Below are 27,726 nucleotides of genomic sequence, written 5' to 3'. Positions count from 1 at the left end.
CTAATAAGCTATTGGTGAGATGATGGTTGATGATGATGGATGCGGTATAGGAGGAAAAAATAAGGTGGTTACGGAGTTGTTACAGAACAATGAAATTCCTAAAACTTACACCCGATCACCAAAACAATCCTGGATCGTGTATTATCTCTTGATTATTACCACTACCTGGTTTCAGCTACGTAGCTAGATATTTTGGTGCCATAGGCAACATTGGGTTTTGATGCTCCTCTTCCCCCGCACTATCAAAGCACCGAAATTTTATGTGTGGCCGATATTTTCTTCTTATGCCATGGTTTGTGCTAGTATTTATATCCTACAAATTTTGAAATCAGGAAATCAAAAAAAAAAAAAACTAATTAAAAATGATATAGTTATATTTAAAGATTCATAGTTTGCATTTCTGATTTTTAAAAAAGTTTCAAGAACATCTTTTAACTTAGGCTACTAGTACAACTACTTTTGGAAAAAAAGGATGAAGGAATGTAAACGAGAATAGCGATTTTAGGGTTGTGTTTTATTGATTTGATATCAATAACAATGTTTCTCCTAAGAACATAAAGCTGCGAATAATATAGAGATTCTCTCGGACCAGGTACACAAACCAGGCAGCCCCTTGGCTATGTGTTGGTTAGGAGGGCTAAAGCCTAGGATACCATTCAAAGCTTTAAAAGACAAAAAAATGAGAATATCAGACGGTGAAATTTATACTTCGCAGTAGTATATTCTGATAACACTGCTGGAAATTTCTGTTTTTGAAAATTTTCACAAAATTTGTTTTTCCATGTTCACCTAAGATTTATCCAAATTTCCCTTCTCCGAGGGAAACTTCCGTTCATGTGGGAACACTGGATGGGCCTTATTCTCTTTCAACTGCGGTATAGGAACGAGTGAGGCCCCTTCCAGCAATTTCACATAATGGAAACCAGAGGCGCTCATATCTCGACCCGTCTTGGAAAACAGTTTGCGTTCCAAATGTTAGTGCCGGAGTCACTCCCCTCTGCCGGAATTCCATGTAAACTTTCGCAGCAGTTTACATTCTCCTCGGAGCATAAAGTGTACATAAAACCAGGAACTCGGATGGGTCGCCCAGGGAGATGCGGGAGAGAAGGTTCGCATCTGGGACTCCTGCAGACGCCAACTAAGCGAAAGAAACACAAACACGCCAGTGTTGAACGCGAGGAAACTGCAGCTTCGAGCTCAGATTGCACTTCGCGAAGATGCATGTAATTTTCTCTCAAACGAGCCGCGTCTGTGGATAAGTAAGTGTGTATGAATAACATTTAGAATGGAATGGCAGCGGAAGTTGTAACACAATTATAACTGCGAGAAAGGATGAAGCTCTAAAACGCAATAAGCGCCAAAGCAACAACATTGAAACCAAATTAGTTTTAGATGCGTTAATCATTCTTTCATTCCTTTATTTTAGACCTAACAGATTTTAAGCCGCTTTTGTTATACATTATAAGTATCATTACATCTCCCGCCCCACTCATTATTTCACAAAAGTTATATAGGTTCTATTAAGATAAAAATAAAAACGTTCCTCTTTACAATTTATGTTACATTTTGTTATGAGTGAAAAAAAGGGAAACACGAAAAATGCTCACCTCCACCCGAATACATTCGGAGGTATAAGCTCTTGTCTCCGTATCTTTAATTATACGGGAACGTCAGTTACGCAAAATATTTACCGAATTACCCCATTTTTCTTTGTTCGTTATCCTTTATTTGTAATTTCCATTTTTTATACATGACGGTATGACTTAAGATTTTTGCATTTAGTCTTGGTAACTGTGGAACCGAGACTAAAGCTTGTATTTTGTATACAGTTTATTCATCATAAGGTCTTAAAGTTAGAGAGGACAAGTTAGTAAAAATAAGGTTAATAAGAGTATCGTGGATATTATTAAATAAAATATACTAGGTTAGGGGTTGAAGGTTAATATAAAGTTACTATTTGCGTGTGGTAGGTATTGTATAAGCCTATATTAGTTAAATTATAACTATTCAAATTTCTACATTACAAGTGCTTGTAAAGGGGCTAGAAAGAAGTCTAGAAATTAGCAAATAAGATGCGAATGAACGTAAAAAACAAAGGAAGAAAGGGTCTCACTGCAATGTCTTTTTTATGAATGTTCACAAATCATCGATCACAGGACCCCTTGTTTGTAAGGTGGCAGCTTTTTACCACTCAGTATGTTCTTTGTATTAGGGTACACTGCCAAGCTGATTGAATGAACCTATATCCACGACATCTTTGGTTACAATCCATCATAAAAACATTCCAAAGAAGGACTGAATTTTACACTATTAGTTCAGGAAAAATGTAAACAAGAAGTTAAACTTCTACAAGAAGATTAAACAAAAAAATGTTACAAAGTACAGGACGGAATTAATAACATACTGGTAGAAGCTGAAATAAAATAAAATTAACCTAACGTCAAGTTAGCAAATATATAAATAATAAACATTAGATATAACGAAACGTTCAATTAGTATATTATGTCTGTATTGAATATCCAATCACCACACACTTGTCGCGAACTAACACGCATGAAACTTTTGCATACAATCATCAATGGTAAAATTGAAACCAAATTTATGATCAACCAACCCGTACGACAAACCCGCAACGTAAAGCTCTTTCACAATCCCACTACAAGGCTCTTTCCCCTACGTAGTCTCTTTTCTATAGGCTTCCCCGCTTACATGATAACCTGCCCCAAATGTTGACATATTATTGCCAGAACATACTTTTCGACAATTATTAAGAATGTATAAGTTTCTTTTTTTTAAAAGAAAATTTGTTCTGTGCCACCTTGTATTGTTCTGTTGTTGTTGTTATCCTGCTGTTACTGTTTCAGTATAAAATGGTCATTCAGTACTATAAATAAGGTAAATAAATACTTATAAATATAGGTTAAACAAAAGGATAAATGAAAAACAGCAGTTTGAAGATAATGTTAAGATTGAGATGGAAATACAGAGAAAGACAAAAACGAAGCGTTTTGGTGTTCCGCAAACCTTCTGTCCAGACGGGATGCAGCGGGCGGAAAATAGATTTAGAACCTCTGAACATACGACGTGTCACACGTGGACATTTCCGCGTCCGTCTGGAAGCGACAAGACTTTGAACAATCCCCGTCAGTTTTGCTGTTCGCAAGTCAAAAGTTCCTATCTCTGGGAAGAGCACCTCCGATATTAAACAAGGGAACGGCGGAATTCCCAAAGGGGTAGAAAGAGAGAGAGATTCACTCCAAAACCACCACAGAATTCCTTGTTGCCATGGCTACCAGGCGTTATCAGTGAGTGCTCTAATTGTTTACCTTCTCTTCCCCCCCTCCCCCAACTCGTCACACTCTCTTCTTTCCGCGCTGCTTCAGTTATCGATCAGCATCCTCTCCTTCTAGAGATGTCAGAGCTACTATTAGAGGAGTGACGTCACGGCCGTGTGACGTCAGTGTGTGGAGAAAGGCATTCTCCAAAGTGTCGCAAACGGAGAAACAAAAGAAGGGCTCTATCAGCGCCGCAAACTTTCACCTAGCGGAGAGAGGAGGAACTAACGGGAAGGGTTGTCCAGATCTAAGAACCTCCAACTCAATTTCCTCGCGTCGTTATCTCCCGGCGATAACGAGATGCCTGGCGCGTTTCCTCCTCGAGACGGGAGCTATTGGGAAAAACTCGAAACCATAAAGGAAATCGTTAGACGAAACTCGCTAACGGATAACGTCAGCGAGTTCGTCACTTTTCTTCCTTTTCCGCCTACAATCGCTGACGGTAACATATTTCCTGCTTGCCAGAACAGCTATGATATTTTTATATTATTTAATTAAACTGTAAGAAAATTTCAATCATTTCCCAAGAAGAAAGTGAAAAATGTCGATATTTGAAACACTGTATAAAAGCATACATGATGAATGTATGCAGGTAGGTCTTCCGGATAAGATAAGGCGGGAACTTTTCTAACGTTGGAAGCGGCCCTGGCGTCCATCCAGCGTCGAATGACATGGGTACCTGGGAGAAACCCAAGGGGGTAAAGGCGGTCAGGGGCGTGATGCTGATCACATCACCCCCATTCACGACAGGATCAAGAAAGTGTGGGGCGTTACCCCCACACCCCCTATACGCCTTCATGGCGTGGTGCTGAGCACAGGGGAGCACTTTATCTTTTTTTACCTTTTTTTTTAATGTCATTAATTTATTCTAATAACTTGAGTTGAATTAACTTAAACAAAAACGTGTTTGGCAAAAAAGGAGCTCCAGAACTTTTGTTTATTTTACTTCGCTTTTCAGCCACTTTTGGCTAATCGCGAAAATGAGGATGATGTATCATATGATGAAGGGAAACTGACAAAGAACACCCATGCTAAGGCCGGGATTCGAGCCAGGGACTCTTGCTGTCCTTGGCCAGAACTATTGCTTTGTGCAAAATTTGTGAAGGTTTCCACACGAGAAATTCCAGCGCACGTCCTCAAGGATTCAGTTTCAAGTAAGGCATCTTTCAGTTTCGATTTGGTTACGTCCACCCAACTGTTTTTGTTTTTTTTTCCACCGAGACAGGAGAAAAGCACTTCTTTTCCACAGAAATTGATTTTTTACGTCCTCTTTTCTCCGCACGATACGCCGCATATTCAGATATGAGCTCTGCCGAGTTTCGCCGCATCCTAAGGTCACGTACTGGATTGCAGTGAGATTTGATGCTGGCTGAGAGCCAATCACATTCCGCATCATCCTCCTTCCCGCCATTTCGGCATTCCTTGTTGCGCTGCGTTACCGCGATGTAGCTGCTTGTTCCGCTGGGACATCCCGGCGGCTACATTCCTATACGCACGCACCAACACTTCAAAGGTGAGCGGTTCTAGCTCTCTCTGTGTGAGAGGAGAAGGGTGAGGCCCCGCGTTAGCTTAACACAACGCGTTCCCGCATGAGCGCATACGCGGAAACTCGAAAGACATACAAGAGGAGAAAGCCACGATGGGTGGGAATGTAACTGGTCCGTCGACTTATTAAAGCTGCGTGGTTAACGGGGGCCTCAGAGTTACTAAATGTATGTCGGAATCGAAACTATGGGCGTGGTTGATGATTAACAACCAATAGTGGTATGTATGACGCAGCAGTCCAACTACGAGCGGGCATCAAAGAGTTTTGCCTCTTGAGGTATAATTTGTTTAATAATGGAAAGATTGAAACCATAAACATACATATAGTTTGTCTGTAGTGGCCTCTACTCAGAGTAATCCTTACACATTGTTCCCATCATATTCGATGCATTTGAGGCCATCGAATCTCGTGCCAAGAAGCACAGACTATATGGTATCCCAAACTCTCAATCATTGCCTGTGCTGACCCATAGGACATGTGCACTGCATCAGAAATTTCCTGGATGGTGTTGCGTCTATCCTCTCTAATGAGCTCATCATCCCTGTGGCGGTTGTCGTCGGTCAACGACGTTGATGGCCTGCCGCTCCTTGTCATGTCCACACTTTCGGTTTCTCCCACTTTGAACTTAACTACTTATGTCTGTGCTTCGTGGCATGAGACTCGAGGACCTATAGGGGTTAAAACAGCTCTGAAACGGAGAGGCAGGGAGTGTTCTGTGGATCTTTTCCACACTGGTTTTGAGAGCTGGGTAAAACGCTCGCGCAAATGCATCGAACGTGATGGAAACTGTGTGGAAAGGTAACTCTGAATAGAGGCAAACTACGTATATGTATGTTTACTGTTTCAATCTTTCCATTATTTAACAAATTATACCTCAACAGGCAAAACTCTTTGATGCCCCCAGGTATATACACAGGTGCAAATGTGTAGAAATGAATGAATGTTTGGTTGTTGGAATTGCTGTCCACTTTATGTACAGATAAGCTAATCGGGACTGGGCCTGCAATTTAAAGAGGGTTCGAACCACTGTGCAAATGGCCTCAACCTGGTATCGAACCTGGGACCCCTTGATTACAAGGAAACTGAAATAATGAATTAAGTTATTTTACGTTGCTTTTCTGCACTTTTGGCTAATTGCGACAATGAAGCTGAGTGATGACATGATCAAATTGATGAAGGGACACTCACAATGAACACCCATGCCGAGATCCGAACCCGGGACTCCTGGAGTTGTAGAGTGCTGCCATAACCACTCTGCAACAGAGGTCAGTTGTTAAATGAAAGAAGGATGAGAAAACCAACAATGACCTCGAAGAAATACAGGATTTATATAGAAAGTGTGATTTGCTGCAAACACAGAGACCTGACCATGGGTCGCTCGAAATGTATAGCAACTATTGATAAACTATTTACAGGTTGAGTTGTTTTAAGTCCATTTTATGCACAGACAGGTTAATCCGGAATGGACGTACTGTTCAAGGCGGGATTCGAAACACTATGCCTCCACCGGGAATCGAACACGGGATTCCTTGATTACAACACGACCACCTTACCACTACGCCACCGAGTAGGCCACATAGTAAAGCCAATTTGGTTTAGACGAAATTTTCGCATAACCAAAGTCTCGGTTTTTACTCGGTATATAACCTAACAACGACGACATAGACCAACCCTTTGAAGTCAAGTTCCACCCCTCCACATTTTTTAGTGGGGGACGTTTGGGGGTGGCAACTGCGCAAAACAACGGGAAGAAAATATTCGACCTTAGCCATTTGTCAGGCAGCCGGTGGGGGCTCTTAATTAGGACGATAATTCACCGGGAGAAGTCACCGAGGAACGCCACCTGTCGCCGCAACCTGCCATTCACAGCGGCAGAGGTTCACTCCGGCCGCGGACTTAATTGTGGGCCACTCGAGAGAGAAGAGAGAGAGAGAGAGACAACTCATGAATTTTGCAAACTGGTCCGCGGCGTCTCGACCTCGCACAGGGACAAGAGAGTTAAAAAAAAGAAGAAGAACGGAGCAGGGAGGTTGCGAATGGACAGTGGGTTGTGGCACGTGTGTCGGTCCAATGTCAGAGAAAACCTCTTTATTCGTTACCCGGTTACAGAGACACACGGGAAATTGGACCCATCTATATATTTCATGCAGCTTAAATGTAGCCGGAATGGTTCTTTGGTCAGGAAAGGGCGATGACCCCTTCCTAGTTTGGCCACGGCTTGAAACCTATATTTCAAAAGAACAACCTGGGAACTGCGAGAAGGAAAATGTACTATATATAACCCTGTTCAACTAAAAACAAATTTAATAAAAACTGCAAAAAATATAAGCAAAACTTTCGCATAACCCTATAATGTGACATACGTACATACAGTAAGATGTGGGCCATTCATAATGTAAGACAAATGTTACGAGAATTTTTGCAATGTTACTAATTCTTCCTTACATCACTTCTCAGTGTGTGTGTGTGTATTTTTGTTACCCTGTACATTGCAACAATCCATGGAACTCCCTAGGGGGTGGTGGGGGGAGGGTAAAGGAGGGAAGTGCAAACATTCACGGTCTCGGCCACTATTGAGGTGATGTTATCATTACCAAACTACAGTCACCTATACCTCCTAGGGTTGACCACAGAGTTGCTTGAGGCTGAGTAGACCACAGAGCCATTTTCTGCAGGAACATGATATGAAAAATTCTCTACATAGGTACATGTGTATGTGCAAAATGTAAATCATTACAAAATAAATCATGCAAATTAATAGTGCATGACATGATTATCATGGTATGATAAAATATTTAGAGAAATATGAAGATAGGGAATGAGGCAACTAATATTATCTCTCTAGCCTTCTTAAACCCGAAGGATTATGGCTGCAGCAACACAAGCCTTCCATCTGTTCATATCTTGGGCATGGTCAATCCGATCTTTTGCAACCTTACCAATTTTCTTTAGGCCCATCTCAAAGTTGTCCCTCCATCTTCGTCTTGGCCTTCCTCTTACCATCAGGTTTCCCAACAAAAATCCTGTAAACTCTTCTTTCCTCTCCCATTCGTGCCACATAGCCTGCTCATCTAAGTCTTGGAAATGAGGCAAGAAGACAATATTTACAAAAAAAAAAGGAGCAAACTTGAGAAGAACAGAATCAACAGAGAAAACAAGCAATGAAGACATATGTAAAAATAAAACAGGAGGAATATATGTAAGAACTACAAAATAAATTGACCGATATAATGTAAACAAAAAACACAAGATCTTTTTAAAAATATATTAAAGCAATAACAGCATTTCCATAAGCCACAATTTTATACGCTTATATGTCAGGTTAATGATAGTAAAGTTAGTATTTGAAAAATAAATGTGTGTCAAAAGGATGGAAAGAACATTTGGACGAGTTATTAACAAGGGAGGGAGATGAGAGAGAAATATAACAAATACCAATTAGATCGTACGGAAAATGAACAGCAAGCAACATGCAAAGAGATGGCAAGAGTACGATTGATTGATTTTGTTTTTTAATTTACTTTATGCGCAAAATTGTTAATCGAGACTGGACCTACAGTTTAAAGTGGGATCCGAACCACTATGTGCCTTCACCGGGTATCGAACCCGGGATCACTTCATTACAAGGCGACGACGCTAACACTACGCCATAGAGGAGGCAGAGTATGAGTAATATCACTCGAAAATCACAGAAATGATAAAGAAAGGAGGGAAAGAATATGCCCATTGATTGGGAAGCGGAGAGAATCCCAGAGGAGTATAATATAGGAATAATTTGTCCTGTTTTTATACAGAAAGAGGATATAGCATTATCTATAAAGTGATTGATTGATTTCTGCCACATTTGGCTAATCGCGAAGATGAGGATGAGTGATGATATGATGATGGGACACTTACTAAGAACACCCATGCCTTGCCTGGGATTCGAACACGGGACCCCTGGCGTCGTGCTAACCACTCCGCCACGGAGGTCTGCTATTGATAAAGTAATTCTTGAAATGTAATAGATGTACATTGTTCAAAAATCGATGATAAAAATTGATCAAATGGGTTATGGATGGAAAGCGTTTTAATTTAAGTACGTCAGCTGTGCTCGTATGAGCAGTCAAAAGGCACGGGAAAAGAATAAATCGCTTGGAAAGACCGGAAACTTCTGAATGTGAACCATGTGGACATCCTGTTAACGAACTTAATTTACAGGGAGCACGCTTTGGGTGGATGCAATCCAGCCTATCCCAGTAATCCAAGCTTTTAGGGACCTCTTTTCCATCAGGAAGAATTCAGGTCCCGAAACCGTGAGTCGCTCCTCCGTGTAATCCAGTTACGCCTCGCCGAAGACTCCCATCACGGTTACTTATGCATCAGGTGAGCTGGTCGGCGGATCGTTTGGGACGTAAATCCCCTCAGATCCTAATAGACTCTCTCTCTCCCCTCGGCATCTAAAGGCAGGATGACACGGGACGTGATTCCTGTGTGCTGAGAGGGAATAATATTTTTACGACACTCGCTGCGATGGCTTCCCGTGCTATCCCTTGCAAGAAACGTACCTTTATGGGCTCTAACTGGAGGCAAGAGGAGCTGAAATAAAGAGGAAATAAAGCTAAGGAAATGGCTCCCAATGAACAAGGTATTATTTCGGGTTAAAACTGCGCGAGAGGGTTGGTGCTTTGGAGCCCATCTCGACGTATCCAGTGGAAGGTTTTCCTGTCGCGTAAAGGTCAAACGGGCTTCGATCTGAGACATAAACGGATTTTTGCAACAATATAAAACTATAGACTTCGTCTCTATTTTGGTGATTTTTAGCTATAACGATTTTTTATCATCTGCATACAGAAACTCCATTAATTTTGATACTCCTCTGTCATAAATGTTTGCTTGGATTTTATGACTTTTTCAGCAACGCTTTTCCTTCAGGAAACAACTCTGATATTCTAAGTAGTGAAAAGTTAGAATGTTGCCCAAATATATCAGATCCACTGATTTTGCTCATATGCAGCAAATATTACTAAGTCAGCAAAGGAACGTTCAATTATTATTATTATTATTATTATTATTATTATTTGTAGAGAAGATATTAAATTTCCAAGTTGACAGTGAATACTTTTTGAATAATATAGCTTATAAATTCCCAGATATTCCCATAGGTATATCTCAATTCTCACATGCCTAAACAAGGCAAGAGATTTAGTAGCTGATCTTGTTGAAACCTACAATTTGAATTTATGTTAATGTATTAGATTGTAGGATCCACTGTTTTATTTTATAATAATGTATTCAATTTTTTAATTTTGTATAACATAGTGGTTGTTTAATCGTTATCATCACTTCAATAAATATGATTTTTATTATTATTATTAGAACAATACACAGTTAATTGCACAATATTATATAACAATAAACAATTATTAGTATCAGAGGTATAATAGGTCTCGTTGAAAACTGTAACTTGAAGTGTAAATATGCTAACTTGTTATGTTATGTTATTCTACAGCTTATGTATTTTATTCGTGTAACTTTGTACTTTTGTATTTGACTTAGTGCTGTATTAGGTTTCATACTCTGCTCTACACTTAAAATAAACGATTATTATTATTATTATTATTATTATTATTATTAAAGTAGGGTTACAATTAAGCTTACAATTTTCTTTACATTGATTCTGAACTACAAAAACAGCAATTAAATGAATGTAGAAAGCCAGCGCTTAAGAGTATCAGGTTATGGTTCATATTGAAATAAAACAAGCACGCGATAAACGACATATGATTACTAGTTTTAATGTACTCAAGAAATGTGTTAATATAATTAAAATATTGTGAAATTTGTTAAAGACCATTTCTTTTATCACGTAAATAAACCGAGAATTTGAAAGTACTACATAACAATTGAAAGGTTAATGGAGAAGGTCATAACTCAGAAAACGTTATGTAATCTCTTGCTGGAATATGACAAATACTCATGTACATTGTAGACAAATATACATAAGTATTGTCATATTCCAGCAAGAGATTCAGAGTACAGATAGTTCTCTTTGATCACCTCTGCCCTTCTTCAAGCGAACCTTTAATTGCACTTCTTAGGTGTGTATAAGTAACAGGCATAAAACTATCCAAGTTTAAAATATGCGCATATAATTTAAATTAAAACGTCCCTTCACCAATTCAATCTAATCATCAACTCATCCTTATCGTCGCGATGGACGTAAGGGATAGAAGAGTGTCGCGAAACAATCGAATTAGAAAGAGAGGAAGATTATAGTTGTGAAAGTCTGAATGTAGCAGTGAAATGGCTTGAAACAAAACGGTTCATTAAGAACTATATTTACCCGTTTACAAAGAAAGGGTTCCACGAGAAGATTTCCTTCCGAGATGTTGTTGGACGTTTAGAAGTCCGGTCTCTCTTTCCGGGATTTCTGCGACAGCAAGCACTTTCCTTCTTAGGGGATTTAGCAGAGGAGGCTGCTTCAGCATTGGCCCCAATCAGATAACGCGAGGACCGGTTCCCTTCCTCGGTGGGCCCGAGCGTTCTTTGTGGATTCGTTATCTTCCACGGTGGGAGCTTGTGTTTCACGGAGACGGTTCCGGGCGCTTCCGGAGTTCTGAAGGGGATCTGGGGCTTCTGCTGGAAGCGAAAATGCTCACGACCCAGCGGAATGAAACTATTCCTTTCCCTCTGTAAATCTCTTAAAAACTAGTCACATACATTTTCGAGGCTTACGTCTTCTCCCTTGCATTATCCCTTCATACGATTCCGGAGGGAACTCGGAAAAATGTCTGTGTTGGCAGAGCATTTGCGGAGCGTGATGACTAGGGCCCGGGACTTTGTGTCCTAAAAAACTGTAAAATATGTATGTAATTATGTCATATAAATTGGCAAATGTGTCATGGAAAATTACAAATATGTCAGAAAAATGCAGAAATATTTCCAGTAAAGCCAAAAATATGCGCAACAGTACTCTCGAATTTCTCCCATACCTGATAGAGTAGAGTAGGGGCTGTAATGTACCGAATGTTATTTTTACTCTTGACTGATTTTTGTGAGAAGCGAAAAAGGCAAAGAAATGAGAACGAAACTTCTTTACTTCCCGTGCAACAATGAGAGAGAACATTTTTCCTCAATAATGATTGCATGGCGGGATAAAAAAAAGTGGGGTATTATTGTTCTGTACTAAGAAAAGACGGCACCTTTCTTCCTCCGTAATGTCCATATCCTGCCATCGACAATATGAACTATCCGTTGTGCTAAAGCTACGAAGAAAAACAACAAAATTGAAGAAATATGTTGTAAAAACGCGAAATTGGTGAAATATGTCAAAATATGCTGTGTCAAGTTTGTCTATTTCGGCTGATTTTCATCAGATATGTAAAGATCTTACCCCAATATTAGATCCGAAGCCAAATGAAAAATTTGTTATAACATAAAGTTCTGGGCCCTAGTAACAATGCATGTAACAATTGCGAATGGATTCGATGTGCAAATAAAATCCCATGTCCTCAAAGAATTGTTGCAAAACGGAGGTGTTTGTCGCCGTAAAACACCAAAGACTTTCACAGCGTAAGAAGGAGAACAAGGTAAAAGTTGTAACCAGTCGGTTCCATGAAAATGTATATGTATGTGTTCACATTTACATACACACACACATATAAAGAAGGGTGTAAGGAGTGACTACCTCAAAGTATCAACCTCACTTCAATGTAGTACATCCTGGACTGAATTTTGCAGACTATAGAGACCTTCCGTGTGGATCGTGTCTTGTCGTCCATACAGGCACGTACTCGTACCCAGGGTGGGGGGGGGGACTGAGGCCCCCCCCCCGCAGAAATCCTACAAATGTTTCTTGGTTTATAAACCTGCCCTGACGTCATTAAACATCTTACATCTTACAATAAGTTACAATACAGTGAGAAATTCATCTTCAGAGCTTCTGCCTCCACACCTTTTCGCCTTTATATGGTAATTGCTGATAAGGAATCAGCCACCCCCTTGATTAAAATCTGATTTAGGACCTGCATCCGTGTATGTTTGTGATTGTCCTGTCTTCCATTCCATCTTATCAACATTCATTCACGTCTTCGCGCTTAGCCAAAAGTGGCAGAAAGGCGAAGCAAAAATAATCAAACCAAACACATGTGATGTCTTTTGAAGCCTCGTGGCCGCGCGTGATCTTGGGTCTGCGCCAGCAAGGCGAAAATTGGTCTACTTTGGAAAAGCAGCCATGGTATTCCAAACTCTGTGCATTACATCTCCTTATAATATCTTCTAGAGCAGTGTTTCTCAACCACCGGGCTGCGTCCGGGTTTCGCTCTCAATTATACCAACCCGTGAGAGGATCTCCTGAAGTTTGTGACTTGCAGCCCGAGCTGGCAACCACCAGGAAAGACGACCTCTCGCTCGAGTTTGAGTTCGACTGTGGAAACCGAAAATCCTTTCGCGACAGTGGCGGTGAACGATCAAACCATCTAACCGGGAGGGCGTTACTTCCCGCTTCCAAATTTGTCAATTTAGTTTGCCTATCAATATTCTGATTAGCTGGAATTTTCCGGCGTCCGAAATGGATCCAATGAAAATCATCACCACTTACGAAATTAAATTAGTTTAAGCAAACCAGGCACACCTTCCGGTACACCTACTATGTTACGACTTATCTCACCTACACAAATGAGAGCGACGGGCAATGTGTCCATGCTCTAGAGCCAATAAATCAAAAAACAAAATTACAATCAAATGCAATTTCAAACATATCTTTCAATATATTATCCAAACCAACACAATGTAATCCATCTCCTCCTATTAAGAAGCTTCACCTTGACCTGAAATATCTTATAAAAGAAAAAAAGAAAGTATAAGATCATAGCTAATACTACTCAAGCTAAATTAACAGTGATAATAATAGGGTATATAATATAAAAGAACGGATATATAATTTAAAAATTTCACCTAATAAGTAAAATATAAACAACCAAAACTGAGATATTGCATTAAATCCATTCGTTGCCAACTAATTTAAAGCAATTTTTATATTTTGTAAAAAAGTCTAGATATAAAAAAACTAATACTCTCTATGATCATCAGCTTTTAAAAAACAACTTTACCGGGCCGCGGAGTCACGAAGGTTGAGGACCATTGTTCTAGAGCATTCAAATGCATCTCCATGTACTTTTCTTACACTGTTCTCTAGATATATATGATACAAAATAGGCTTACGTTGCCACAAAATTTATCACAAGGACAAGTCTTTACTGGTGCAGGCCAAAAATCATGCGCATGTTCGTTCTATGCTGTGTATGTTGTGTGTGTGAATGTCAATTCATACACATAAATTTCAACGGAATGTATCTTGCATGAGCGCAATTGATCCCCGATTGAAAGTCGAAAAAAAAATGCTTGTGAGATAGGAGAGCGGTGATATTTGAGCAGCTACTGAATGAAATAGTCGTGAAGTGTGGTGAAGGAAACCACACCCAGCGAGAAACCAGGCTGCTACCGAGGTATATATTGTGGACGTGGGCTGTCATGAGAGAAGTGAGTCAATTCAACCAAAGGACCGCATACCGGCGGAGCTCTAATGCACGTTTCTGTTAATCCGAAGCAACTTGCACAAGCTACTTCGGTAAATCAATTATCCAATGCGGCGACGCTACTGTTCCGGTTTACCCCGCCAACTCAGCGCTTCACCTGGTGCAGAACGTCCAATCCCAACCCCTCGAAAGTTTAGCCTTCGCAAGTTACCCGATAAAGACATCCCCCCCTCCCCCACCAACAACCCTCGCTGCACGCACTTGGGCGAAGTTGCGAGGTTCCGGAGCCGGCGAAACAATCTGAAGCAATTACCGACTTCATTAGGAACGAAACGGCCCAAGACAGCCGGACAACGAACGCATCGCATCGCATCGCTAAGACGCCAGCTCCCCTAATTACGGATTCCCGCGCGAGCAGCGGTCGGCAACGACTCGAACGCCAAAACCATGAACCCTAACTTACCAGCGTTAATCAAATTAATGGCCAATGCTTACTTTCGAACTCTTGCTCCTGGCGGGGAGGTTCGCCCGCTAATTGTTCGAATAGTCCCACGCTCGCTTAATTGCGTGTAATTATCCACCCTAAAGAGCTTGGCTTCCTTAAGTTGCCTCCACGCAGTTTCTTACATGCCTGCGTCTCAAGCTCGTCGCATCAATAACCCTTCCGAGTAACTAGTGAATAATATATTTACAATTTCCGTTAGAATGTTCATAAATATATTAATATAGCTGTTTCTTGTAAAGAAGTTGCAGGCAACAGCCATCAGCTCCGGAAGTGAGGGAGGGAAGGGATAAGGAAACTTTGCCTACTTAAACTTTCCTTCCTTTTTTGTAACTGTTTTCCAGCTTCCGATCTTTCACTTTCAGTTTTAGCATGTATTTGTTCCTCTCTACTGGATCCCATCTTCTTCTCTATTTCCACCCGCTTTATGTTGCCATTTTCTACTCTATTTCCCTTTTTCCTATTTCTCTCTCTTATCTCTTGCTTCATTAATTCTCTCTCCATCTCCTGCTTCATAAGTCTCTCTCTCTCTCTGTGTGTTGATTCCTTATTTCACTCTCTCGTATCTCTGTTTCTTTTTCCCCTCTTTCCCCTTTCTGTATCTTCCCTTTGATCTCTCTGCATTTTCCTTTCTCCTACTCAAACTTTCTCAGTGATTTGAATGATTTATTTTACTTCGCGTTTCTGCCACTTTTGGCTAATCGCGAAGATTGGAAAACTTTCTGTGCGCGCTCACGTAACATTTACTATCTCTTGAATAACTTTGAAACCAAGACTCGATTTCAGTGTACCACCACATACAAGGATGTATCCCCTAATATTAGAGGGAAAATATATTATGTGAAAGCAAGATATTGGCGTATTACACATTATAATCATCGTAGAGTGCCACACACGTAAATTTGCCGTTGCGTAGAAACGAATTTTCGTTTCGTCTCCCTCTCTCTTAGCACCATGTGTTCTACCCTGCTCGAAAACCTTCGCTATTGTTGCCACATTGTCATTCCATTCCTGGACACACTCGCGCAAACATAATTGAAAACAATTGAATAGCGCTCCAACTAGCGGTTCCCACCGTTCGGTAGGGACGCTAATGTGGCAATATAGCACGGCGTAGTGCTTGCTTCTTTAATGCAGTGCATGTTCATTGGCTAGCTAGTAACTAGTGTTGCCAACTGTAATAATGAAGCACTATTTCTGTCACGGAAGGGGAAAAGGCAGGTAAAGTGGCGGTGAGTTTTGTTGGATTGGAAGCACCATATTTTTATTTTATACTAAGTATTTGACCGGTTTGACGTTGTGTGCGTGTATTGCGTGTGTTTATGTAAAAGTGTGTGTTTGCTAATGAACGTTAAATTCCATAATGCCTCCAGTTCTGTCGAAGTTGAAATCAAAAACCTTGCATAGCCAAGCTCGGGAAATTCTAAGCAACGTGCACGAGTTCATGAAGGAGGAAGCCAGTCATGGTGTTAGCATCCCAATAAAGCATTTTGGCAAGAGAGCAGCGAACAGCAGCAACAAATTGTTCATATTTCATAATTTTGGAATTATTCAAAATAAATAAATTATGTGGTTCCAACATCATTTCAACTCTGGCTCCGGCACGTGTTCTTGTAGAAATTGCATAGAGGAGGCTGTCATTTTTGCTGCTTAATGCGATACATATTGTTTTCTGTGTTAAAATTGCCATGCTTTGATGGGTGACCAAGTTCATAGCAGGGCCGGTGGAAGGGGAGGGCGAACCGTCCCATCGCCCAGAGCGGCAAAATTTGAAGAGAAGAAAAAAATAAGCCTATTGAAAACTGTGATCGAGCGAGATATTCTTTTGCGCTGAATAGTATTGAAATAGCATAAGAAGTCTCATTATTTATTTTATATTTTGATGTTTTAGTTAGGAATATATTGATTTTCAATTTTCCGTTGCTGCGTAATGACCGGGGGGGGGGGGGTCGAAATAGAGCGGCATCTGCCGCCACCTCCCAGGGAGGCAAAATTACTAGCGCCGGCCCTGGTTCATAACAAAAGAAAAAGCCGCGCAGCTTATCGTCTAGTGGCAGTATATGTACTTGTTATTGTTGTGGAAGCCGGCATCCTTTGTAAATGTACAACAAAGGCAACCGACTGTCGCCGATCTCAGAGAGGAAATAATAATACTGCTTCAGGAGGAGTGTTATGGTGCAATTGTAGCGGTTTAACACGTTGGCATGTTATTATCTGCCGTTGCAGTTCCATACCAGTGTATACGGGTTTTGGGAGTGAAAAGTTAGAACGCCACCAGTGCATTAATGCAATGAAAAATAATATATATATTTTTTTATTTTGTTTGAAATCACTCAAATAAGGAATCGTATGAAGAAGTCTTCTTTGCAGCATTTTTGGTAATTGTACTTATGTGTTAGTTCATATTTTGCGAATTTTTAGTCCATATGTATGTAGCTACATACATAGTCACTTGTTAGTACATATTAATCCTAGTCCTGGTATAATGCATGACGTTTAAAACTCAACGTTAGATAGACCTGAATTCTCTAATTTTATTGTTGTACGTAACAGCTGTGCATCGGCGCACCGCAGCGATTTTTCTATCTGCTCCATTAGCAACACTGCTTCTTTAGTTCTGTCGCGCATTGCACGGCAGAATTATCTGCGCTGGACTCTAATCAAGGAGTTCCTGCGGAGGTACATACTAGCGGTTCGGATTCTACTTTAAACTTGTAACGCTATTCCTTGCTCGCAAAGAAATATGAATCAAATTGTGTGCTATTCGTTATTTGTTTGTTTCCTTTTCTTGAGGGGGAAGTAATACGTCACCAGGTCATGTGACTATGGAAAGGGAAGGTTCTCGCGTGCGTGCGGAGCTCTCTCTCTCTCTCTTACTCTGGCAGCGGTTGGATTCACTTTTGGCAGTTATAACTTAAACTAGTGGAATCGGTCTGTGGAAGTCATCTTTCGTGTACTGGTAGTATAATTAATATATTTAAGTTTAATCTAAGATCCATTTTACTTGATTTAGTTAATTAGTTTCATTTGAGCACTATTTTTTTATGTTATGGTTAATTCTACCTTTACGCAGATGGTCCTTTCAGAGTTGACCGATATCCACTAATCATGTTAATTTGTATTCAATTAGATTTTGAACTTCCCTATTCAAAATTGCTGATTAATAAGATATTTTCCACTTAAGAATAATACAGAACATTGAACCAACCTAGTACGTAATTGGAAACACAATCTGATTCAGGTACATTTGTTTTGGCTTATATGAAGTGTGGCTATATTTGTAAGTTGAATGATTAATGTCAATCAGACATATATATATATATATATATATATATATATATATATATATATATATATATATAATATGTTACGCTAAATTTGTTGATGGAAAATTTCTATTGTTAAAGTTACTAATGTTATATATATGACTAAAATTTCTAATAGTTATTTCCTCAATAAACTATTAAATATACTATTTACTTTTCGTACTTCTCACAAAGGCCTCAGATTCTGCTAAATATTTTAATAACTAAGGGTCAAATTGTCAGCCCATAGTATATATAATTGTAGAGGACTAGTGGTATAATCCAAATCTAAATTATATGAGAAAATACTTGGTTGGTGACAAACTGTAGATCCAATCCCAATTAGCCATCCTGTGCATAAATGGACTTAAAAAAATTCAAGAGGAAGTAAATTGCAAATGGGAGGACTCAGTAGGAAGGTATCCCCGGACCTTCACGTATATAAATTCGGCTTGCTAATAATCAAAGGGTTGCTTTTCTAACACCAGTATCCTCTACCTTCAAAAGCCAGATTCGCAACAACGGAACTACTAACGAAGGAATATAATTTTCTTCCCATTTGCGCTCAGGAAGAGAAGGAAGGAGGAAAAAAGCCTTGAGCAGCCTGTGCTTACATATTTACCCGGCTCCTTGGTTAAACAAAGGATCTAATTATACAGCGTGGTTGAAACAACAATCGCACAGCGCAATTGAGCTCGGGGGTTTCCTCGTTTCCTGAGAGACGGCCTCCGGAGGCATATAGGGGGAGGGGCGGGGCAGGGGGGAACAAAAGGAACGTTTCTGCAGATGTCGCTGAAGGAGCCTTTCTCACGCCTGCAGCATATGGAGCGGCTTAGCGCCGTGTAAGTGGGAACGCGGATCCGGGAAGACAAAAAGTGCACGGGAGGAAGCACGGAGGAAAAAGGAAGAGGAGATAAGCCGCGGGAAAGGGGTCAAAGACTCCAACGAGGAAAGAGAGAGATAATAGTGAGAAGAGATCTTTGCGCGGTAACGAAGCAAATGTCAACGTCGATTGGAAAGATGATACTGTAGAGCACGCGGTAGCGAAATAAGTTTTTAAGTACTAAAGCTATTAGTGGTAAATGTCTACTGCAATGCGCTCTATAAACGCAATAATATTCGTTATTTTATTAAAATTAAATGAAGTAAAATTTCCTAGAAGTGCAATATATATTCAAGATGTTAAAATTGAAAAACATTTCCCATATTCTGAATATGCTTTATTATTTCTTTCTAACTACTGTAGCCTCGGTGACCGAACGTGTTCAGTACTGGATTCATGCTCTCGCCACGGTGCCGTGTTCGAATCCTAGAACCTATGTGAATATCCATTTGTCAGTTTCAACTATTCAGATTTCGTCGTGTGAGAACCAGAGGGACGTAACTCCAGTTTATCACTTTTACAGGAGAGAGGAAATCATGTATTCTCTAATATGTCTGACTCTCAAAAAGAGGCAGTGAACTCTATATACGTGAATCCACCTTGCCGCTAACGATTACAAGTGGAGATATGTAGATCTGACTCCAAGCAAAGCTCTTCAACAAAACTGAAAAAAGCATTTTTGGAGATTACGTTCAACTGGTGCTAATACGACGTCGGGACAATAAGTTAAATTAAACCTTTTCAGTTACATTTATTAAATAAAATGTGTTATACAATAACGACCCAATTCTTAGAGCCACTTCAATGTTTCACCCCCCAGTACGTGTTTGGGGAGGGGTTTAGTACAACGGAACTGAGAATGTCGAATCGCAGCATGCATTCAAGCAAATTGTGCGCCATGTTTAGCGTGTGCTATAACTGTACTAATTGCATATAAATCATGTTTATGCGTTTGTATGCACGTATTTGTTTTCCTATGTAACCTAAATTTTGCATCACCCTATAGAAGTATCTCTTTGACGAATAGCATTTTCCTTTGGATACCCATCCCTCATCCACACCCTCATTCAGTTCGACTTTCAATTCCTTCCCGACAGTTTCCATTACGGCGTAATCTTGTTTACGGAACTACTTAAGAGCTCGCCTGGGGGATCGCCCACGCCGGATGAAAACATCCAGGATCGAAAAATCGTTGCCGGAGTTTTCACGATCTTTCCACGGCCTTCGGATCGTCGGGGGGCTTGCGGGAATTTGAATAAGAAACGCGACACTGAGCAGCAGAGGGAATACGTGGACAGTGGAGGACCAGTGGGAGGTCGATATACGCAAGAAGATATGCAAATCCTTTGTTTACCGTGAAAAAGTAGGCCGCTGCCATTGGCCACGTTCCCATGCATATTCAAGATGTTCATGCAGTGGTTTTATACGTAAGAATGAACGCTGGTCTGTTTGCTATAGGATACGAAACCTCTTTCTTTCCTCCTCTGGCCTCCATGATCTAGTGGCCTAAAAATTCATGCTGTCGTAGAGAGTATAAAGCTAGTATTATGTATCTTAATACTTTTCTGTCACTTTTGGCTAATCGTGATTCTGAGCATGGATGTGGATAAGATTAATCTCACGAGGAAACATTCATGTTTAGACCGGGAGTCGAATCTCGGACCTTCGATGACGAGTCTTGAGTCCAGCATTCAACGCGCTCGGCTATCGAAGCGGGGCGTGGATGCTTGTATTTTATTATTTCCTTTCACGACTTGAGTCAGAAACTTCAGATCCATAATCCGTAATGTAATACGCCTGAAGGTTTTCACTTGTTTGTTTACTTTGGACTTGACAGTTCTGTTTTAGCCGTTCATATTCATAATTTTTCTTCTTTCAATTTACGTAAGTTCTTGTTTTACATAACAATATCAACGCGTCTATTTCTATAACACGTTTCACCACAAGTACAGAATTACATGCATGTGCTTAAGATAACGAAACCATGGATTCAATAACAGACTAAGTAACTTGCGTCTATAAAGCTGATGTTCAAATCACTAGCGCCGCCAGATGGACAGAGTGAAAAGTTAAGCTACAAAATCTTTCTCTACGTGTATATTAATGGCTACGGGTATCATCAATATCCTTAGTTGATATATTCATATTGCTACTAAAACATATATACAGAATTTCCTAATATCTAATGATGACATCATCTCGCAAACCAATCATCGTTCAGTACCAGTAGTTGATGCGTTTACCTGTACCAACCTTGGATAACTGAGAAACAAGAACAAATTTAAAAATAGGCGCATAACAAACTGATTCACCCAAGAAATGTAAAATAAATGTCCAATTACGCAATAATTTGAAAATATTCAATATCCTATTATCCTGCATTAAAATATTTCAAGACAGCCAGCAAATTATCTACTAAAAATTGCGATATCAGAGATTAAGTTAGGTGCCAAATGAAAATTAAAGTCGCTCACATTTCAGACATTAAGTGACGATACCATAAGACGGTCTACTTGAAGCCAAAAATTTCCAAGCCTGGTGATATTAACATGACGGCGGGAGTACCTACATATTTATACTTAGTACAAATACTTTGAAGATTATTTGTCATCTCGCTGTGCAATATTGTCATTTTTAAGTATACTAATCAATATTTGGCTTTGTATGTCATCCGACTGGAAAGTAAATGAATGTGGCAAACATGAATCTACGCATACGTAAGGTTTTTTTTTTTTAGAAAATGTTTGAGGGTTCGTACCGTCGAAAGGAGGCATTAAAAAGGAAAACATGGCTGAGAAAAGTTGTTCGCCTTAATATACTCTGCACGCTGTTACAATTTGTCAGTGGTATGCGACAACACCCTGTATTCTTGTGTTTGTGTGATATCACTTCTTACCATAGTTCGGTTCTCGTGCTGCTGAGATAGAGGGCGCACAAGATAAAATCTACGAATGTTAAAATATGCAGAGTATATTCCACGAATACTGCTCCCCTTGACCGACTGTTATCCTTTCTCTTATCTGCACGAAAGGAAAACGGTCGCCTGCGCTGTCCCTGGTGGGACCTTGGCTTTGTTTACGTCGTCTCGAGGCGTCGTTTGTTACCCTTGGAAAGGAATCGATGCGAGATTAACAATGCTACATCACCGACTGTTCTCATCCTCAGCCGGAGTGAACGCCTACGTCTTATGCAACCCAAATAACGTCCGCGTGCAGCGGGTTTGCCTGCTTGGCCGATGAAAGCTTCGACAAATTCAATTTGTCTCTCTCCTGGTGTGTGTCAAAAAATGTAGTGGGATTTATTTACCTAACATAAATTGTTTAACACACTGACAGCCAGGCTGACTTTGCATGTAATTTTTATCAACATGGATACCCTCGAATGACTCGTAGCTATTGAATAGCTGTGAAAGAAGCGTTACTCTGGCAGGTATATGTGTCTTGACATAATGTTATCAGATAGAGTTGTATCGGAACGTATATCATTGTAGACACATTCAGCACTTGAAATAACGCTTTTAAATTAGTGACACAGGTCATGAACATGTATGGTATTCCACTTCAATGCTTTCTACAGTCAAGAAAACAAGAAAGTTTTAAAAACGACAATTTTTATTTTGTGAAATTTTGGGAAAATTTCTATTCTCTTGAGGACAAGAAAAATTCAGCAATTGCGTTCACAGATACTAAATTGAAGCAGAATGTAATATCCGGTCCCGTGTTTATATACACATGCATACACTTGGCTGCCAATACTATTTGCTACCCTTTGTAATGTTATGAAAATTACTTCAGTACTTATATGTGATTACAATATAACTAAGAAAACGGTTACAATTATCTTGCTATATTCACGAGACTTTGACTATGGCACAAGACACAAATGATAAGGGTATTCAATACGAATAGCCTTGGCAATCAGGGTGTTAAAGTTTTCACTTACATGAACATTTGTTTTGCAAAATGCGGCGACTCGACTTTATTTACCCTTACGCAAGAAAATATCTTTAGTCTTTTCACAAAGGAAAAATACATTTTGATTGTACTATGGAAACTGTCATAGTCAGAGTCTAACATAAATTGCACGATTTCAGGTACAACTTCACGAATACGATTTTACTACCTAATCAAAAGTTCTGTACTACATGCAATATTTTAGCAATAATAATAATGATGATGATGATGATTGGATGGCCTCGAGCTCTAGGTTGCAACCACTGTGTATACTTGTGTAGTACCTTTGAGGATCGTCTTACTTACAGTTTCTAAAATGTATGCGACATCCATGCTTTAAACAATTAGTTTTTTCAAAAGTTTCAACAAGTTTTTAGCACATGCTATTTCAAAAAGATTTTGAACTTTACATAATGGTACAGGAAAGGAGGGGGAAACGATCAGAACATCCCCGCTACTTTATCTCATTTTCCTAGCGCTTTTCTAAAATTGCAACGAAATACGCGGTAGGGAATCTATATGAAAAGGAAAACCTTATTCCTGTATTGGACGGATAAGTGGCCCGATTTTGTTTTCAATAACACTGTTTATTTATGCTCACCGAATAGACTGGAAGGAAAAACCACCAACAACGAAAATTTGTATCAGGATATATCCAAAGGAAATGCCACGTTTTTGCGTCCTTCTTTGAAGAATACATCACGGCATCCAATTTACGGCAATGGAAAGCAACGAGTTGAGAAAGTCCTATGCGCTGGGAATGTGATCTCCCATCCTGCCTTTGAAACAGGAACGTACCCGTTGACATACTCGCAGGTCTATTTGCACAGTAGGGGAGCACAGAGGAAAAGAAAGCACGCAACAAGAGCAGACCAATAGAAGCACATACAGCCTTTGAAAGAAGAGAATTGTTACGAAAGAGAACAACAACGGTCTTCCGAATAAATGATACTTGATAAATTTTAACAAAGCACTATAAATATTTTCCATAACTATAAAATGTTCAGAATTATACGTATATTCACAAATATTCTCAACTAAATTTTTAGTAATTTTATTACTGTTCTAATATTTTACTTGAAGTTATGATACTATTTTTCTTACTTCTTATAAAATTTGACAAGTCTCTAATCTTGGTACTAAATTAAGACGGGCTAGGTAGAGACGCTTCGTATTCAGGATTTTTTGAATGACATAGATCACAAATTTTCACACACAGTTCCTGATTTTTCTTTTATAATTAGGGCTTTGAAATGATAATTCAACATAAAATTAATACATATATTGGGGGTTATTTAAAAACTCTTTAAATTGTAATTGTAAAATCCAAAACTTACAGTTTCCAGCTGTAGAAAATCTACTTTGATAGTAAGTATAGGGTGTACTTAATTCATTTGTAATATACTCCTCACAAAAGGTTTGGAATATTGTTACATTAGACAATAGATGATAGACACGAATTTGGAATGGAACAACACATGGTATCTGTCTGCTGGACGTTCTCGCGTCTTTTCGCAGAATATACCACCTTGCCTATCACCTATTACTAATGTAAGAAACAATATTCCAAACTTTTTTGCGAGGAGTGTATAATAATATGAAATGTGTCAAAAGATGTTTTTAGGCTGCAATCTATGCAAACCCAATTAAGACTTTTGCTGGATTGCAGGTCATTCGAAAGTAGTACGATTAATGAGATTAATGGAAGAGTAATCCATTGTACTGGATCTTGAGAGTTGAATTCACTAAAATAAACTGTAATGGGATTTCATCACATGTGAGTGAATTGTAAGTTGTGTGAATTAATTGAAAGAAAATAGCTTATTTGCAAATTTCTGCATGCGCTATTGTGTGAAGTAAAGTATCACACCGCGGTCAAATAAAATCGAACGATTAAAAGACGAAAATATATTATAACATTTTAATTTCCGGTTGCAAAGTATGAGAATGTTTCTCTTTTCCAGAGCGGTTTCAGACGTACGAAAGTAGTAGAGTTTGGATTTCATCCATAATTCGACAGTCTTCACAACCTCATCTCAAGCGTTACGAGCGACAGAATTGCAAGAGTACGCGGAGGAAAATCATCTATAGGTGTGTGTGCTGACATGACAATGCAGCAGGGTGTTAATATAGTTTGTGGACGCGCTTGTTTTCAGCAATCTTTGTTCCCGATCACCTCGGTGAGAGAGGTGTTGGGGGTCTTCTCACCAACCTGATACTCCGAGTTCGAGTCCTGACTTAGGCATAAGTGCTCCCTTGTGAGCGTCTCTCCAACAAATTCATCTCATCATTATCGCGACTGAGACTGAAATGGAACGGTGTTTTAAGTTGTTTCGGGATAAATGAGATAATAGAACCTTCGGTTCGATCTCTTGTATGGAGTTTGAGGATGATATTTGCCAATTTCTAGGAAAGGTTCCTCAAGGAAGAAGTAAACAAGCTTCCTATGCGTCCTTTCGCGGTCAATTTCTCATCGCTTGAAGTTTCGTTGGTGTTGAAAATCCTCCTTCAAATTTCCCAATACATTTGCCGTTTTCAAAACTTCAAGAGTACGGATCATGTGCATCTTTGCGTCTGTATCAGCAATTTGTTTTCAAAATTCCCTCTCCCTTTAGTAAACCAAGGTTGATATTCTAACTAACTAAAACTAACTCTCTAGCCTTCTTAAACCCGAAGGTTCATGGCTGCAGCAACACAGGCTTTCCATCTTTCCCTATCTTGAGCAAGATCTATATACTCTTTTCCATCCCTACCGATTTCCCTTAGGTCCATCTCAACGTTGTCCCTCCATCTTCGTCTTGGCCTTCCTACAGGTCTCTTACCATCAGGTTTCCCAACAAGAATCCTGTAAACTCCTCTTTCCTCTCCCATTCGTGCCACATGGCCTGCCCACCTAAGTCTTCTTGATTTAATTATTCTAATAATATCTGGACATGAATACAAATTATGTAGTTCTAAATTATGTAACCTTCTCCACTCACCTGTCTCCTCATCCCTTTTAGGTCCAAAGATTTTCCTAAGGATCTTATTTTCAAATACTCTCAATTTATGTTCCTCTTTCAATGTAAGGGACCAAGTTTCACATCCATATAATACTACAGGCAAAATTACTGTTTTGTATATTTTAACTTTTAGTTTCTTAGATATTAAACGAGAAGACAAAAGTTTATGAAGAGAGAAGTAACATGCATTTCCTGAATTAAGCCTACTTTTTATTTCCTCTTTAATATAATTTTCATTTGTTAATATTACTCCTAAGGTTGATATTCTAAATTGCGCAAATTTAGATCTATTTAGTATTTCTTTCAGTGTATTCAGGAGAATCATAGTCTTGCTGTTGCCATCTTTTACACAGTATAAATACGTAGACAGCAGAGGATAAAATCAACAGGATTCTCGTGGATCCTTTAGAAGGAATTGTAAAGAGATTTAAATCAGTCCTGGTTGTTCTGAAGGAGATATATATATCTGGAAAACCCTTCCGAGACAAGCCCAATGTCCAGAAGAGACCTCAACACCTCTTTTAAGGCCTACTGAACCTTTGACCGAGGCCAGGCCAACTTCTTTTGAATTCTCTTCTCCTTTAGAAAAACTGCTAAGATATTCGAAGAACCTTCTAGAGCACTCACGTCAATCTTGTGCTGTTTGCTTTCCTGTTTTCTAGATTAACAATAGTTCAATAGACTTACATAGCCACGAAACTATAGAGAATATCCAGGAAACAGCGAAAGAAAACCACATGAAGATTCAGGTGAATTCTCTAGAATTAATTCTAAGAATAAGTAAATTTTCAGATTTTGGAATATCACAGCGGTGTTTCGCTGTGATATTAAGCGCGGAGCCTTAACGGCAACTTAGAAAATGCGTTTGATTAGTAAAAAAAACAGCGACAATATTTACGAGACACGAGTGCAGTGGAAGCAAAGGCGATCCAAGACGCACAACACACACAACCTACCTGCAACAAAGCTCTTCTGTTGGAGCTGGGCAACGACGGGCAGGAGGGTCTGAACCCAGGACAACCCGAGGACCCAGAACAGGACTCCCGTCCGCACAGACATCCTGAGGACTCGCCACTGCCCGCCAAGGCTCCAGCGGAGGGGACTCCTCGCGTTGCTAGGATACGGGGAGGAGCATGCGCGCCACCTTTATTATCTTCTCCGCTGATCAACCATGCCGCGGCGGGGGAGGAGGGGATGGAAGGGAAGGGCGAGGTTGTTAAGAGCGGACGCACCGAGCTTCTACATGTTGTCTGGCCACGTGGAACAAATATATGCTGCTACCGCAAGGATACGTTTGCAAGATCTGCTCTTCGTGGCTACGTTTTGACTCTTGGGAGTGGATAAATACTCGGTTAGCACTCTTTTTCAGAACTCATGGAGTGTCAGTGGTAACTCGGACACGTAATGAATGCATATAATTGCCCGCTTGGTGGCTCCTGGTTCTTGTGCTGGGCGTGGGTGTTCCGTTGTGAGTGTTGCACAATCAATTCAGTCTATCGCTATTTATACTTATTATCGGGGTTAACTTAAGGAGGAATAAAAGCGACTCAAAATACGAGTACCACACTAACCGACGAATTTAGTGCCAAATAAAAAAACAACAACCGCGAACAGAGAAAAGCGCGAAAGAAATAACCACAAAAAGGATTAAGCACTCGGGGAACAACCATGGAAGACCTCAA

General features: G+C 39.8%; 1 protein-coding gene across 1 annotated transcript in view; it reads right to left on the bottom strand.

The window, feature by feature from the left end:
• The window catches only part of LOC145986492 (uncharacterized), a 107,870-nt gene extending 80,767 nt beyond the window's left edge, over window positions 1–27,103 (bottom strand). The window contains exon 1 of the mRNA XM_083120565.1: window positions 27,001–27,103. Within this exon, the coding sequence (XP_082976691.1) occupies window positions 27,001–27,103 (103 nt within the window). The remainder of the gene's footprint in view (window positions 1–27,000) is intronic.
• Window positions 27,104–27,726: the final 623 nt, after the last annotated feature.

Source organism: Lepisma saccharinum, chromosome 4, assembly GCF_977018435.1.
Source record: "Lepisma saccharinum chromosome 4, izLepSacc3.1, whole genome shotgun sequence".
NCBI lineage: Eukaryota > Metazoa > Arthropoda > Insecta > Zygentoma > Lepismatidae > Lepisma > Lepisma saccharinum.
The sequence above is the reverse complement of the archived record's forward strand: the minus strand, read 5'-3'. Positions and strand labels throughout refer to the sequence as shown.